Source organism: Xiphophorus couchianus, chromosome 2, assembly GCF_001444195.1.
Source record: "Xiphophorus couchianus chromosome 2, X_couchianus-1.0, whole genome shotgun sequence".
In the NCBI taxonomy this organism is placed as follows: Eukaryota; Metazoa; Chordata; class Actinopteri; order Cyprinodontiformes; family Poeciliidae; genus Xiphophorus; species Xiphophorus couchianus.
In genome coordinates this window covers 23,855,557-23,872,792 of record NC_040229.1, presented here as the reverse complement: position 1 = coordinate 23,872,792, position 17,236 = coordinate 23,855,557, and the positions used below count along the sequence as shown (strand labels likewise).

Sequence of the window (17,236 nt, the reverse complement as noted above, 5' to 3'; positions counted from 1 at the left end):
AGTGTCATGTTCACATCTCCCTCTGTCTGAGCAAACACTCAATGCAAGGCGCCACCTAACAAGCAGGCAGACACACATGCTCAGACACACTCGTGTTGAATCTGGAGCTTGGCGGTCTCACCCTTGGGTCCGAGGATCGTCCCACTGCGTTGTCCTGGTGTTGTGGTTGACGAAGTACACCCGGCCATTGTCCTGACGTTTCTCTGCAAACACAAGCAGGACAGAAGGAGCATGAATGTTGTGATGAAATTAGAGTAGGCATTTATCGAATCGTATATCGTTTATCGTGGTAATCTTTGCATCACAATATGATTTTACTTATCGTTCTAATTAATAATGTTTAAAAATGACAACATAAATTCTGCACCGTTATGATTGTTATTTATTATTTATTTACCCAGTTTGTTCAACAAAGGTGCGTCAATAAATATCAATACATTTGAAAATATCATTAAATGCCGTTACTGTGATACAAATCATACTTAATGTGATTTATGTCCTAAAGAGGTTTATTACAAATTGTGGAGCTTTGACTGCTGTGCACAGCCCCCTCAGTTACCTTAAAAAAAAGAAACAAAAAGCTTTTATTGTTACTTTTCTTTTTATGACAGTAGCACCATAAAGTACTGTTCATATTGCTCACCCCTAAATCAGAGGAATCACCTTTTGGGATGAAGAGGAGAGGAAAATTATCAGCACTCTGAGTTAAAACTGGTGGTTCTGTGTGGTATTTCACCATGACTTGATGTGAATACATGGAGGTTTGTTTCTGGTGGTTAATAAAGTTTCACAGAAGCAAACTTCAGTAAAAGTTTTCTTCTTTCATGCAAAAATGTGTCTGTACCATGAAAGTTAAGCCGGTGCCCCATCCTCCTCCCTCCGCTGCTCTGACATCTTTTTCTCATTACCAGCAGTAAGTGGAGGGCCCAGAAACAGTAGTGCTCACATTGCAGCTCCTGCTAGCGTTCTCCTTCCCTCTCTCCAACCCCCCTTCATCATCCAGTCAGAGCTCCCTTCACTTTTTCTCCTTCATCATCTTTTCTCCCATCTTTCTCTTTCCGAATCTGAGCCTCAAACAAAAGAGAAAAAAAAAAACCTAAAGGGAAGAGACCACAGTCGAAAAAAACAAAAAAGAGAGCAAGAAAGAAAGCGCGCCAGAGAGGCGAAGCTGAGCCAATGATATAATTGAGGTTTTCGTCTTGAGGTACCACAACATGTTGAAAAGGCATCATGGGCAGAGCAGAGGGAGCGTTTCTGGAGAGGACGCGGCTGTGAAAATGCTGGCGGACGCAGAGCTGCCAGCGGTGTTCGTTTATGAATGAATGTGTGTGACGAGGGGAGTCTGCGTGGATCCCATTACATTACTCTGTTGGGAAAATGTTGGATGATGAAGGGTCCCGTCAATAACACGGCCCCTGTAATTTGTAGACCTTTAGAGCAAAGGGAGTCCTTACAGTGATAAACGAGCGGAGCAACAAATAGAAACCAGGAGAGAATTTCTTCAACGGAGCAGAAATCAGAATCACTCGGGTGGAGACGTAAATCTGCCAATTAACAACCGGCTCGCTAGCGGCACCAGCGTCCCCCCGGACAAAACCAAAGGGAGAACATTCCTTCTGTTGTTTCATGAAGGCCTAATACCACTAAAAACTGCTCTGAGGTTGTCAAAAGCAAAATACACTTAATGCGTTGTAGAGCTGCACCATATATCAAATCACAATTGCAAAACACTGGTGGGATGCAATATTTGCCAGGCTACTACGTCTTAAAAGCCAAGCGCTAAAACTCTGCTGGTCAAAGATATGGCCTCATGAATACACTTTTACTGTCACAGCTGACCCAAGTGACCCTGGAGTTCAGGGAAATTGCTCGTGACATTGTGGTGACAGCAAACACAGGACGAAAAATGTGGCTTAATGATAAATCGACCTTGTGCTTGTGAAAAACAAAACCATTCTTTCAAATTATTCAGAAAACCCAAATAAAAAGTGCTTGAACAAACAAAAATAATGCTCTGCTGTACAATGTATCCATTAAAACCATCCTGGAAATATCAGTGCAATGCTGCATCAAAGAACATCGCTTTGACAGGATATTTAGTAGCAGGATCTAAAACGCTGCTGACCAATAATGTGTTTGGATGTGCTTGTACGTTTCCTTTATGGCCGTAAATGATCGATCCTAAAAGCTCAGGAATAGTGGAGGGGACATCACAACGATGAAAAAGAAGACTGAGGATCCCAATCGATATCGTCGCTGCAGAGTTCACCGGTAACATCGCTCAGGTTTTTCTACTGTTGTCTGATCGTCTGCAGACTCTTTACCAAATCTCTTCTCCACAGCTGAAAGCAGGAACTTAAGCTACATTAGAAATCTCCTACTTAATGAAAAAAACATTCGTATTGACGAAAAATAAAAGCCGATTCACGGTTGACGAGGCAGGAGAGCACTGCCAGCTTTCCATTTAAATAAGTGAGTTAAGAAAAATGTATTTCTAGTTGAGGTAAGATAACTGATGTCAAATCTGGTCCCTACCACTCTGATTCATTCGCTCAGATCTAGATCCCATGTCAGCAAAAGTCCTTCTAACAAGTGGCATAAAATATCAGGAAGCAGAGTTTTAATGAACCACCTGGAAGATAACAGCCAATCACATTTTGCCTTGAAGAAATATTTTGGGTTTCCATCATTGCACAGATTGAAGTTGCATTGACCTTTTCTTGATTTGACATGCAGGGTCCCATTTAAAAAACAAAAAAACATCCATACTTTTACCAGACTCCATTTTCTAGATTTTTCAAGCAATATTGTGAAGATTAGAGTAGAAATCGTTTGCATCGTTGGAGTAAGCGACTATTTCACCGCTTTCCTGGAAAATGGACAAACTCAGATTGAAAAGTATATAAAGCTGAGGCGTATAAAGTGTGAACATTAATTACAGATCCATTAAATGACAGGTAGTGATCTGTTACGCTTTTATTTTGAAAATTGCAAAACAATGGAAATGTGAATGCTTCATTTGGTTTCTAAATCAGCTCAACTTTAAGAATCACAGCTCAAAGTGGCCAAAAAAAGAAGGGAAATTGACCCTTTGCTTAATTTCTGTATGACTTAGATCTTATTCCCTGTAAATTAGAAAAACGATTTGTTGGATCAAATTAATTTGATATTTAATCAATGTTTAAAGTCACTGCTCATCAATTAGATGGGGGATTCAGAAAAAAAACATCTTTCTTCCTCAATCCAGTTCCAGACTCTGAAACTTTTTAAATCCAATTCCAAGACTTCAAAGGAGGCTTGAAGATATTGTGCAGCCCTAAGCAGATGACGACATAAAGGCAGCTGGAGAATAATAATAATCTGTGTGCATACGAGCGAGTCAGGCGAACTTACCCCATCCAGGAGGCAGCGAGCCCAGGGGGTCATTTTCCACCGGAGCGCCAGACGGCTGAGGAGAGACAAAACAAATCCAGTTAGGACATCTTTCTGTCTCTCGTCTTCCACATGCTGCATGTTTCTTCTCAGCCTTGGGTCGGTATTCTGCTTTCCTGATGCTGTTTGTGTAAAAAAAAAAAAAAAAAAAAAAAAAATTCAAGCAAGGAAGGAAAAAGTTGAGAAAAAAACCCCTACTCAGTTCTGCTCTTCCAAGGGCAGCAGATCTTTTCACCTTGCCACCTCCTGAAGCCCAGTGTGTGAGTGTGTGTGTGAAGTATTTAAGATAGAAAGGGGCTGGCGAGGCAGCATGGTGGGGCGGGGGGGGGGCTCCTCTCTGCTCCAGCAGCGAGGGGCGACTGAGGGAGCTGGCCGGCCGGCGGCTCCAGTGGCTTCCAAAAGCGACACGCTCAGTAGGAGGATAAAACAACAACGCTGTTCCAATGAGCTCACTGGCTGGATGCAAGCCCCGCCCACTCAGCTTCCCGCTCGACTCCTCGAACACACACCCTCCCGCCCGCACCAACACCACCTCCTCATCCACCGACCCAGCCCTCAGGTCCTCCTCCTCCTCCTTTCTAGCGCTGCTGTGAAACCAGGCAGGGAAGTGTGATGTCTGAGCAAACTGAAGGAACATTCATGCCTGTTCCAGACTGGACACCCCACCTCCACTCCAGCCCCACCCACCCAAAGTCTCACAAAAGGCACCTTTATTCACCGTGGGCTTGGAAACCACTGTGGGGTTTACTCAGGCTGCATACACACACACACACACACACCTAAAAGGAAAAAAAAAAGATGCGTCTGTGTGTAGCAAAGTGTGGAAAATTTGTCCGTGGCAAACAGTCGGTCAGTATGTACGCTTTAATATGAGGATAAACACACACACCAACACGCAAGAATATATTAACTCGACTGGGAAAGCGGCTCAAACGTTTGCTTGTTGGGAACGTTACAAGAAGCTCCAGCATCACTGGAGAGTTTACCAGAAATCAGGATGCACGCTATTACAGCTTAATTTATTTATGCAGATAACCTAAAATAAATGATCATTTTTGGCAGGATTACATTCACTGAAATCCCTGTACACTGCAAAAAACACAAATCTTACTAAGCATTTTTGGTGTAGATTCTGGTGCAGATCTCTTAGTACACTTCAACTAGCTCTTAAGTAACTTTTCAGCAATAATAAAAATTAAATATGTGCTTGATTTAAGTCAATATTTCCTTAATATTGATAAAAAAGTACTAGTTCCACTGGGAGATTATTTCACTTATAACACCTTGTTAACATCTTGTTACAAGTGCAATAATCTGGCATTTTCCATCAATGTTAAGTAATAGTTGACTTAAAACAAGCCTTTATATTTTATAGAAAAAATACTTAGATTAGTTTTATCTTATTTCATGTGTACTAAGACATTTGCAACAGAAACTAGACCAAAAATATTTGGTAAGATTAGTTTTTGGGGTTTTTTTTGCAGTGCAAAGCCTTTGGAGGCTGAATGCAAGCTAACGAAAACTCAAACCAGAATTTCTCCAAATGAAATCTGCTGCTTCCTCAAAGGTCTTTCCCTCATGCTGGGCTTAAAATATTAATGCTTTCCTCAGCGGGCATAAGTGGAGTATTATCCACCTAAAGCCAGCGTCACTTTGAGCGTCTTTTAAAGCAGCTCTGTCATGGAAACTCTGAGGGAGTCGGGATGGAAAGGACTGGGAATGCGTAAGGAGTGAGACTGGGCACAAAACAGGGTTAAAGGGTGTGTGCGATTATGTGTGTGAGTGTGTGTCGCTCCCATCGACAGCCAATCTATGCCTAGAGCCCCACCCGTATGGGTTTTCTGTGACTAAAAAAGGTAAAAGGAGAATATAATGATATAAAGACATGATGACTTCATCCTGGCTCTGACCATTCAGCTCCTCCGTGGCTTCCAGACGGAGCGAAGCTGGAGGGAGGAAAAGAAAAGGAGACTGGGAAAACAAGGGAGGGAGAGGAAGTGAGGAAAAGCGGCCATTTGGCACGAACGTGAAATAAGGACAGTGTGCTGTGGATTGTGGGAGGACCACAGGTGAAAATGTAGCTTTGGTGCTTTGGACTCATGAGAAAAAAATACTAAGGATAAAACGAAATCTAGTTGTTAATGTGAACATACAGCAGGGGGTAAAAATCATGTACTGTAGGGAAAAAATGGGTTGGGAGTGTCTTAATCATAAGGTCATGGAGTTTGCCTGAGAAAATACCAAGTCATCTTAGTGCTTCATGCTAATGTAGCAGAAAACAGTCTTACAGTCAACTCACATTTCAAGAGGATTTCAGCTTTTGGCCTGTTTTTAAAATGCCAATAAAGTTTATGGTGGAAATCTCAACAGTAGTGAAGCTTTAAGTGTGGAAAATGAAAATAAAACCACAGAGTGTAAGGATGGACGATCAGATGGACAAAAAGACAGCTGGAATGACTGACTGGATGATTAATGGATGAATGGATAGATGGACTGACGGATAGATGGATGGATTGTCGGACGGACGTACTTTTAGAAATCTAGATATTTATCCATTAGACACTGAAACATTTTAAGATTATCCAGGGCTTCACTGACAAGAATTAGTGGATACGTTAGAAATAAAGAACAAAATGTTTAAACTAGATTCTCTAGTTTTTACATTTGAATCCGTAACAAGAGGTCAGATGGGGTTAGATTATCCTTTAGCTTTAGTTATGCAGCCACTGGCTCAGGCAGCTGGATGTCAAACTCTCCAATTTTTCCTCGCTTTCTTCTTCTACTACTCTCCAATTTGTATTATTTGCTGTGATTTCAACTGCTAACTTTTTGTTTTCTCACAGTTGTCTTTCTCTCCATAGAAGCTAACCGTCTCGTCTCAAACGCCCAGTGGGTCGGGGCAGACGGCCGCTTGTCCTGAGCCTGGTTCTGGTTCTGCTGGAGGTTTCTTCCTGTTAAAGGGGAGTTTTTCCTCTCCACTGTCGCCACATGAAACATGAAGCATTGCTGTAAAGTCATTGACAACGCAAGCAATTTTCTGCTGCAAGTCAGTGACTGAATGCAATCTGTTGGGTTTAGACAGAAAACTTTTTAACCTACTTTGAATAATTAATTGAACATTTGAATCAGATTGATATCTGGGATTAATTGGAGTATTTGTGTGATTCAACTGAATTTTTTTTTTTTCCCTAAATGCCTCGAAACAAAATTTTTTGTGAATTGGCGCTACATAAATAAACTTAATTGAATGTAATTTTATATTGCAAGAAAAATTTACATTAGTATAATAAGAAGAGCCAAACTGAACAGGAATAAATTAACATATCAGTTGATAGAAATTAAATTTTTCTCTTCTCAGTGTTTTTGTGCATTAGTTAAAGCAGGCAGTGACAAACATACCCAAATGTAAATGTAAATGTTCACCCAAATGTAAGTTTTATGTGAAACCGGGAAGGAGAAATGAGCTTTATTAATGTTTTACAGAAAGGCTTTCTATTACCCAATTAAGATAAAAAAACAAATGCCTAGCTTTTCTTCATGTTTAGTGTTTTTACCTGCAGGAGTTTTACAGCTTTTTTTTTTTTTAAGTCCACCAGGGTCTAATGTACAGAGCAAGATTGGTGCAGCTTTAACATTTTCTGTTCATTGTCCGTTCATGGCAAAAATGTCGTATATGGAAATATGAGTGCTGGCAGGTTGAGTGTAAACACAATCTAAGGTGTTAGCAGGAGCAGTGTGGACGTGTGTGAGTTTTCTGTTCTGTGCTGTGAGTGATAAAACACAGGGTTGATTCAGGTGCTGCTGTTAAGGAGCCCTTGTTCAGGCAAAAATGGGCTGAACTCATAATTGGAGCGGTGGAGGAGGAGGAGGGATGAGGAGATACTGCTGGGAAGGAAACCGATCTGACAGCAGATAATCAAGGGTGGAAAAATTATGTCTGAAATAAAGCCAGATGAAAATGAAGACGTTCTGATGCAGAAAGGGAAAGTTGTGGAAACCGAAACGAGATTTTTTTTTAACAAGGGCGATGGAATGATGAGGAGGGATTACAGGAAGGAGCAAGAGTGAGTTACAAGGAAGGGACAACTGGCAGAGAAGGAGGGAACGGGGGAGAGCTGGAAACGGCAGCTAATGGCCACGAGGCCGCCCTTCTAACGAGCTGAAATTACTCTGCAAACACACATATGTGCTTCTGTCTTTGCATGGACTGAGGCAGCAGCGGTCAATGTTTTCACTGTTGATTCACGTTAAGTTTACTTTCTCAACTATGTTCTTTGCTAGCTAAAAAAAACAAAACAAGGAAAGTCTCAAGTTTTACTTAATAGACGACAAATCAAAAATATTTACTTAACCTGTAATTCGAAAAAGAAACATCAGAATATCAGCTTTTTAAAAAATTATTTGTGGTGAGTTTTATTTGTTGACATCTGACAAAGTTGTTGAAGGTCAAAACAACTTTTTTCCATGTGGAAATCAATTAACACATAGCTTCACCTTCACCTCCTTCATTCTACTGTTCATACAGACTAAAAACAGAACAACAAACCTGACTGTGTTTGGTGTTAAAATATGAAGAAATATGAAGAAATGAAGAACAAAGTAAGATCAGCTTGATACTGAACACTGTCTGCCATGTTTCAATCAAAGAAGCTCTGAAATTTGCATATGCTGAACAGTTATTTTATGTAAAGGTGTTATTTTGGATATTTTTAATGGATTTAATTAAAAATAGTGACTTTGTGATGTGATTAGGAGTGTTTTATCCTTGAATGAGGAGTCATAGTAAAGAAGTATAACAAAAAACATCTTAATAGTTGTTCAAATATATTGACTGGGACCAGTTTAAATGTCAAAGTCTGGCTTCTTGGAAGCAAACAGAAAAACAGAAGAGAGCTCCAACACTTTTTGCACAGTCGTGTAAATGAAGAGCTGCTTTGGTGCGTGTGTATATTGGTTTGTGCAGATGAGCCTTTGCACAATGTTTCCATACAGCTGTGTGAAAAATGTGCATGCCCCTTAGAGGAGCTCCGTGGATTTAAGACCAGCCACTTGACCCTCTTCAGTTGTCATGTGCAGCGCAGAAAAATGTTGCACCTGAGCTCAACATTAGCAGCTCTGACTCACACCGAGACAGAAGGAGCACATGATGCTGCCCCTCAACATGCACAGTGGAGTCGATGTATCCTCTAATGCAGGGGTCCCCAAAGTCGGTCCTCGAGGGCCGGCATCCTGCACGTTTTAGTTCTCTCCCTGGTTGGTAGTAACAACCTTTTCAGCATGTCAGTATTCTCCTAAGGCCATCATTGAGCCATCATTGGATCCAGGTGTGTTAAACCAGGGAGAGAACTAAAACATGCAGGATGGCGGCCCTCGAGGACCGACTTTGGGCACCTCTGCTCTAATGCATAAAGTCTGCAATCCAGTTCATTTTCATTCAACCAAAAATGAGCAACTTTACAATGCTTGCAGAAGCTTTCAGCTGGTTGGAAAAACAGTGCAGCTGAGCGGGGGCGGCGGTGAACGCGCCAGCCAGGCAGCGGATCGTGTGGCTGTGTTCACAGTGAAGCTATGAGCCCTTTTGTGAGCCTGTTTCCTTGTTCACACACACTGGGGCCATAAATAGTCGGCGCTATCAGCAGTTTGGGCATTCCAAGACAGAGCAGCGTACTATCAACAACCTGCCCTCTTGGCTGTTCTCACACACTGGGTGAAGAAGGGAATGAGAAAAGGAAAGGACGACGGTGGACTTGTTGATTCTGTCCAAAAAAAAAAAAAAACAAACAAAAAAACGCATTGAATGCTTGTATCTGATGGGCTTTCTCTGCAGTTTTTACCTGCAGAGAAAGTGGCGTAAAGGAGGATGCTTGGTTACCGATAAATCCAATCCTTCTCCAACAGCTGGCAGGTGATTCTGGCAGGTTCAAAATGTCTTTAACTCTGAAAGTCTGAATATTAATTTCCCACAAAACCAATATGGAACGGATCGTGATGCTTCAAAACATTTATTTCTCCGGATGCGAGAGAAAATCAGATAATCTGACAATATGACATCAAGAACTTAACTGGATTCTTATTTCACTGTTAAAAGTAACATTGTAGACCTGATATTCCTGATGCGCAAAGGTACTCGTACCTTTACTGAATGCTCACAGTCCAGACATCATCTGCTGACATGCAGTCAGATGAATAATAGTGCATATTGGTCGTAAGCAATTGCCACTCTGATTTGGAAAATAAACGTGTTTCCTTTGCTTACTGCTAAGTAGCAAACCAGGAGAAAAAGAAGATCCAATTTCACATCAAAGCAATTCAATAATTGTTTGTTATATGATGCAGAAGAATGAAAACCTGACTCTACTGAACTCTGTCTACCAAACAGGTGACTTCTGAAGCTTGTTGAGCTTCCTTTGTGTTTGTCTGCAGCATAAAAGGCCACTAAAATCCACTGAAAGTTCTGGTTGTAAAGTTGTGACTTATGAAAAGGTCAAGCAGTGTGAATTCCTCTGGACGGCATTTCACTTGTTCCAATAACGTCGTTCTACACCTGATTTTCACAGCAAATCTGAGCTGTAAAAAACGGAAATGTCACATCTAGACTTGGAATCATTTTACTGACTAACTTAGCAGAAAAAAAAAAACTTTTCCCAAAAATAAAGAGAGGGATATAACACAACGGTTTTATTTGGGGTGCTAAAAGAAAAGTATTTGGGCGTAAAATGAGCAATTAGTGGGATAAAACACAGTTTTCTTACAACAAAAGAGCATGTAGATAAAAAGAAGCATTTCAGGGATGTTTAGGGCTAAACTGTAAAGTGGCGGTTGGACCAAAGACAAATAAAGCCCACACCCGGAAGACCATAAATCCCAAAGAGACGCAGGACAACAAAAAGAAGTGCCCAAAAAACACCAAAGTTGCATAAAAGTAAAACACAAAGGGTGGGGAGACTTTATTGGAACTTGTATAAGTTTTAATGCTGGCTTAACTGATAATCCATTGAAGAATCTTTGTTGCTTTAATCCAGTATAATGTTGATGTCTGGCAACTGTCTGACCATTGCTGCTCCATTCAGACCTAAGGCCTCAGCGAACTCCACTGAAATAAACACACGTCTGTGTGTAATTAATCTATATAATGTGTTTCAATTAGAGATAAAGTTCCTGAGATAAATGGACTTCTCAATAATATTCAGATTTATTAGAACCCTGAACTAACAAGATAACATGCAAGTGTTTTTATAGGGTGACAGTTAGTGTTTATTTATTTAAACACAAAAATAAAATAACAAATGTTCCAAAGAATGCATTTATCACAAGTTAGAGTTTTGTCCTTTTTCAAAAGACTGTGCAATTTTTGTAGCTCTAAATTACATTTATAGAGCTGGAGGGAGGGCAAAAGGCTCTCTGGATCACTTCATTAGAGCATTTTAAATATCACAAAAATGCTCTAAAGAAGGAAAGAGGAAATGTGGGATGACTCAGGAGTTCGCTACATGACAGCAGCCGTCTCCAGCCTCGGTTTTCTTGGCCCACTGAGCTGAAGGTTTTAGATGTCTCTGCTCCAGCAAACCTGATTTAAATGGTAGCAAAAACTAACAGAATATTAGTTAATCACACCAGTTTTACAGTCCCTACACTGGCTCCCAGTAGCTCAGAGAATAGACTTTAAAATACTGTTAGTTTATAAATCACTGAACGGCTCAGCACCACAATACATTAAAGATCTGCTGCTGTTGTATCAACCTTCCAGACCTCTCATCTGCTCTGCATCCCCAGAACCAGAACCAAACATAGAGAAGCAGCATTCAGCTTCTGTGCACCACAAATCTGGAACAAACTTCCTGAAAACTGCAAAACAGCTGAAACACTGACTTCCTTTAAATCTCAGCTGTTTAGAGTTGCTTTTGAAACCTAATCATGAAACATCAATCAATACTCTGATGTGCAAAATGTAATGTTGTTGACTGTGTCCTCTATGACTTTGTATTTTTGTTTTTATGATGGGAAGCACTTTGAAATGCCTTGTTGCTGAAAGGTGCTATACAAATAAAATTTGATTGATTTGATTACGTCTGACCTACAATAGCAAACTGATCACTTAAAGGTGGCTTTTAGTCTTGATAAGCAAAGGGACGCGGCTAAAACAAGCTGAATTGACCTCCCAGCAGTAGCTACCTGCTGGGAAAACCATTTGCAGTCTTATGAACCAGTGAGGACTGTGGGTACCTGGTAAAGGAAGCGCTGGCTGAACTGGTGCATGGCGCCCTGCAGCTGGCTGCGCTGGCTCTGCCACTGCTGATAGTTGCGCACGGACTCGGCCGTGGGCCTCTGCCACGTGGTGGTCCTGGTGTTGTGGTCCACATAGTAGAACCGGCCTCCCTGGTCCACTCGTTTCTCCCAGCTGAAAGGGGGAAATTGGTTGGAAAACACGGGTTGGGGTGAGACGGGGTTTAGCTTTCAGCAACATTTTCTTTTTTATTTGACAAGTCAAGAGTGGGAGATTGCATCAAAAAGCTGCCCCCTGTTTCTAAAGTCGAGGAAAAAGAAACAAAGACAAGAACAGGAAGGAAAACAGAGAGAGGAGGCGATGAGCGAGTGGTAGCTGAGAAAGGAAGAGAGAAAAAAGACGAGGAGGGAATAAAGAAATTATGTAAAGATACCATTTTACAGGGAAGGAGGAGGAAAGAAAGGAAAGTGCTGCTAAAAAGGTAAACAGAGAATTTTGGAAATTCCTATAGAAATATTTAAAATGTTATTTTTATGCTCTAATATAAACCTTCCTAGAAATTAATCATGATGCGGTGAAAGCTTATTCCACAAAACCCAAAATGGATTACAACGGCCAAACGGGAGATGGATGACATTTTTCCTTGTGTTGAACTCAGTTATTATGCTGCTCGTTATTCTTTTAGTAATTCCATTCAAATAGTAAATTATATGTATCCATTACACACTGAGTGATTAGTTTCAAGTGATTATTTCTGTTAAATTCCTTGACATAAAAGATTATCTAAATACAAAATTACTGCTGTGTGGATGATGCAATTGTGGGACAGTGTTTGACCTGCTACATAGAGAGACTAAGACATAAAAGATTGTTGTTAAAGAAGCTGGCTACTCATAGGGTGCTGCATAGAAAATTGAGTGGAAGGTAGAACTGCAATAAAAATGTAGGTGCACAAGAAACTGAGATAACCACTACCTTGAGAGTGACTTCAGATGAAAATACTATTTGAGTGTTGGGGGGGAAATTAATAATGGTGTGGACTGCAGCTGGAGTTAGGCCCAGGCAGAAGTATTCAGGACCTGAAACAATCTCGTTCCTTATGTTTAATCTCTCAGCAAACTGGCCACGAAGAGAAACTGTCAGATATTGCCAGGAGGAATATGAAAGACACCAAACCCAACAATACAGATGACCTGAAGGCATTCTGGACTTCCATTACACCTCACAGGCCGACTGCCTCCATGCCACATCCCATAGTCCCAGTAGATCCTAAAACTTATTTGTTTTTTTTTAAACTGATGTCATATCATATTCTGATTTTCTTTTTTTATCGCCCCGCAAAGGGTCTTTTTGTGGGCTCTAGTGTCCCTTTTTCAAAGTAGGCTGACAGGAAAGGGGGAAGGAGAGAAGACATGCGGCAAACGTTGTCGGGTCCGGGAGTCGAACCCGCGACAGCCGCATCGAGGCTACGTTGCCTCTGAATGTGGGTCGCGCTAACCCCTCCGCCACCACGGCATGCCCCATATTCTGATTTTCTGAATAACTATGTTTTGTGTTGTTAAAAGCTGTAAGCAATACACATAAAATAAAAACCTAAAAAAGCTTTCTTTGTATCTAACCACTTCTACATTTTTGAAACCGTTTCAATAATATTGAACTCTATTAAGATTTCCTTAAAGATTACAGCATGTTGACTGCAGCTTCTTATTCTGTTTGAGACTCATTTCTTTTCCCCCTTTATGCTTTGGGGAGTGCTTTATTGCATTTATTCTCGATTGCGCCATTTCTTGAGGTTTCGTCTTTCAATGAGAAGCACATAAAGTTAGTATGAAATTGCTCTACCTAATGCAAAACACTTCAAGCCAAAGCCCGTTTTCAATTATGTAAATGAGGGAGAACAACGGGAGAAGCATTTCTGACTGCCGGTAGCCATATTTGCACCACAGCGTGCTTTTTGTCCGCCGCTGCTTGCCAGTGGCATTACTCAGAGGTGAATGTGTATCCCAGTTTTCCCCAGAGGCAGGAGGTCTGGACAGAGGCTGCGATAGTAGCAACCCACAGAAACACAAACACACACAAAGGACAGTGTTATGAAGGACACCACACACACATGGACTGACTGCTGGACTGCTTCTATTCTCATATCCGACTTAAGTGTCGCAGAATGTGGAAGAGAAATCAGCATCAACTTCCATGTGCTTGGAAAAACACAGACTTGATTTCTTAGGGAACTTTTAAAATCGGCACAAGAGCAAAAATAAATAAAGTCCCCTGTGGTGCAAGATGGGAGTTTCTCCTTATAACCAGAAAAGGTTAAAGACAAGCCATGTAAAGCTGTAAGTCATTATATGTCAGGGCACAGGTCTCTCCCCTACTTGAGCTTTAATCCTCCAACTTTTAGTTTGCATAGCCTCCCAAAGCTCTGAATAGATGCACTTTGGTTACTCCAAAGTTATTAATGCAAACTCACACAAAGACAAACACATCCAGTCTGCTCAGTGGGCAGAAGAACTGCATACATACTTCAGTATGCAAGAAACGGACTGGGTCATTATTAAAAAAAAAAAAACAATATTTACTGTAGCTATAAACAGTATTTACCATTGGATGCATTCAAACTTTTCATTGCTCTTACAAATCAATCATGATCAACAAAATTTGGTGATAAACAATAATATTGTTGTTTCGAGACCATTTTCAAGTAGTAAATTAATAATGTCATAATAATGCAAGTTCGCTCTCGCAAAGACCAATAAACTTTAATTTGGAAACGACTGGAAAAGATAAAAAAGATAAAAATAAATGAATAAATAAATAAATAAATAAAACGAAAACAAAAACCACACACAAATGAAACCATTAATAAAACCTATTACAAAGTCTCTAAACAAAATTGCACTTCAAAAAATACTAATCATCAAAATAGAAATTGAGAAGCTCATTTAAAATGATCATGCGATTAAATGATTATTTGCTTACTGCGACTGGCTACGCTAATAGTCCCACAACGAGTGCAGTCATTGTGTCTCAAGTGACTGTATTACAGTCGTACACCTGTAAGGTAGATTCACTGGTTGCTCAGCAATTCAGAGAAAATGTTACTGAAAAGTATAAGATATGAATGAACAACAGTGGTTGTCGCCATAGCAACCCGTTAATCAGCAGCGCGCTCTTGGCTGCATGCTGCTAAAGGACTTTTCACCAGTGGAGATGATTACAAACAAGAGTTTTTCGGATGACCTCCATGTTTCTGTGCATCATATAAACAGCAGGACTCTTCGCTCTCTGGTATTATTAACAGTAGCTACTCATTTACTGGAGACAGGGGAAATCCATAGAACCCACAGTAGTCCATTGAGCCTCTACATAGTTATTTATCTGATTATATCTCCAAGAACTGCCAGTTAAGGCTCGGAGTACATCTGTGTTCCTCTTTTGGACGAGCCATTCGTTACTCATCACTGTTACGATTCAGGGTAAGATCTTCTCCGTGTTTGAGGTTTAAAGTTAAAGTTTTGTTTGAATAACCAAAGAAAAGAGTAAAAAGATCAATAAGTGATTGCAATTTCAATACAATTAGTTAAAAAACAGTATGTGAGAAGAGTATAAGGAAAACAGGCTTCTGAAAACTTTGTCTTCCTGACACTGCGGTGACCCCTTTTAAACTAAACCAAAAGCCCACAAACACCCTGGATAATGTCAGGCTTTTGTCTCAAGTGGATATTCTCTGGGTTCAGTCCTATATTAAATGACTGCAGTACTTGTGGCTCCAGATTTGATTGCCTGTGATGTAAAAATAACACTCCCTAATTTTCCTCTGACGGTACTTTACTCAAACAGGAAAGGGTACAGCTTATTCTTTGGTCTTACTAATAGGTGTTTACTGAAACGGTTAAGGATCTAAAAGGGAACGGAGCTGCAAAACTTACACAAATAGATGCAATGACTTAAGAAAAAAGTCCTGCTGTGTATCATTGACTCCTATAGTCTAATCAAACATTATACAGACGGCGTCATTGCTTGCAGGAACCGTTATTTGTCATAGCCCAGAGAACATCTGTAATTTCTGTAGTGCTCCGTTTAGTTAACACACCACAAACCTGGTGGAAATCGACTTTTCATTAGTCATTTTACACAATCCCATTAAAATATCTAAGGTGAACATTAACACCAACTCTGGGTATTAAGAGCACTGGAAACTTATGGAAAATTAGCATCCATTTGCCAGGTATAAACGACTAAAATGATAGTTTCCAGTTTTTAAGAAGACCAAAAAATATCTCACTAATATGCAAAATGAAAATCTCACTAATATGCAAAATGAGGCACAATTGGTTCACTTTACTGTCTGTTTAATAATCAACACAGGGCAGACTGAAATCAAACGCATATTGGATAGTTTGAGAATGAGTTGCAACATGACAGCTCTGATTACCAGAATGAGGGTTTGTTCAGTGTGCACCAGACACATTTTTAAAAAGAGTGACTGTTGCACAAAAATGCAGCCACAGTAACAATGCAGCCTTGATTACTGATCGGAGCTTTGATTGCATTGTACACATGTGACAGCAATGCGCTTTACTGTGGTCGTTTATCCCTGGAAGTAGAAGTAAATGCTCCACTTTGGTTTGGCAGTGGTGCTCAATCTCGAGGCTGGTATTTCTTTAACACAAAAAAATGAATTTAAAAAAAAAAATAGTTTTGTTAAAATGTAACTACTACATTTTGAAATATGCTTGCTATAACCACAAAATGCAGCTCAACAGTCTGCTTTCTATAGTCTATCTGTGTCTACATAACGCCACATGATAAAACTGGCACCATGCAAAGTATAGCTTTGTGTAAACATGCCTTTAGCTTTGTTTATGAAGTCCCTAACAGTGAGAGGTACAAAAACAAGAGTCACTATGTTTGCAAGGCTGGATTCAAAACACGACAGAATATTTGATAAAAACAGTGTGACTCATAAGCTCTCCCCAGCCTAGCTTCGGATGGCTTTCATTACTCCACCTTCCAAGCTCTGCTCAACTACCCCCACTCAACCTCCTAAACAGTTCCTGGTGCGTACATCTGGAGCGCTGGCCCACTATTAGCCTGCTAATTGATCCTCTGACAGGCCACGGCAGCCAGCACAGTGGAGCATGGAGGTTCATGGGGCTCTAAGAAAGGACTTTTGTTCTCAGGGCCCCAACAGTCTTGTTCCTTGCATGGAAAAACTGACATGGGGGGCAGGAGTTTGGAAAGGAGGAGGAGGAAAGGGGGGTGACCTTTACTTAAAACAGACTTTTTTTCTCTCTGTCACCCAGTCAAACATGCTGTGAAAACCAATAAATACAAGGGGAAAGTAAAAATGTCATGAAAACAGTTGAGCTCTGATAAGAAAAACTGATTAAAAACGAAGAGTGCACTACCAATTGTACGCATATACTACAATTGGACTGCAGGAGAAGGGAATGATCTCTTTAAAAGTCAAATTTAACACTTTCAAAAACATTTTTAATGCCAACTTGAATAAAATTTAAGGCCGAACAAACTATAAATCTAGAGGATGGTTGGGGGATCTTGCTGCATAATAATCAA

The 17,236-nt window shown here is 40.4% G+C and overlaps 1 protein-coding gene across 3 annotated transcripts in view; it reads right to left on the bottom strand.

The window, feature by feature from the left end:
- The window catches only part of wwp2 (WW domain containing E3 ubiquitin protein ligase 2), a 56,115-nt gene that overhangs the window by 13,503 nt on the left and 25,376 nt on the right, over window positions 1-17,236 (bottom strand). For all 3 annotated transcript variants that reach the window (XM_028027996.1, XM_028027982.1, XM_028027989.1), the window contains exons 10-12: window positions 11,656-11,830; window positions 3,394-3,448; window positions 122-203 (exon numbers count right to left, since the gene is read on the bottom strand). In XM_028027996.1, coding sequence (XP_027883797.1) covers window positions 122-203; window positions 3,394-3,448; window positions 11,656-11,830 — 312 coding nt within the window. The remainder of the gene's footprint in view (window positions 1-121; window positions 204-3,393; window positions 3,449-11,655; window positions 11,831-17,236) is intronic.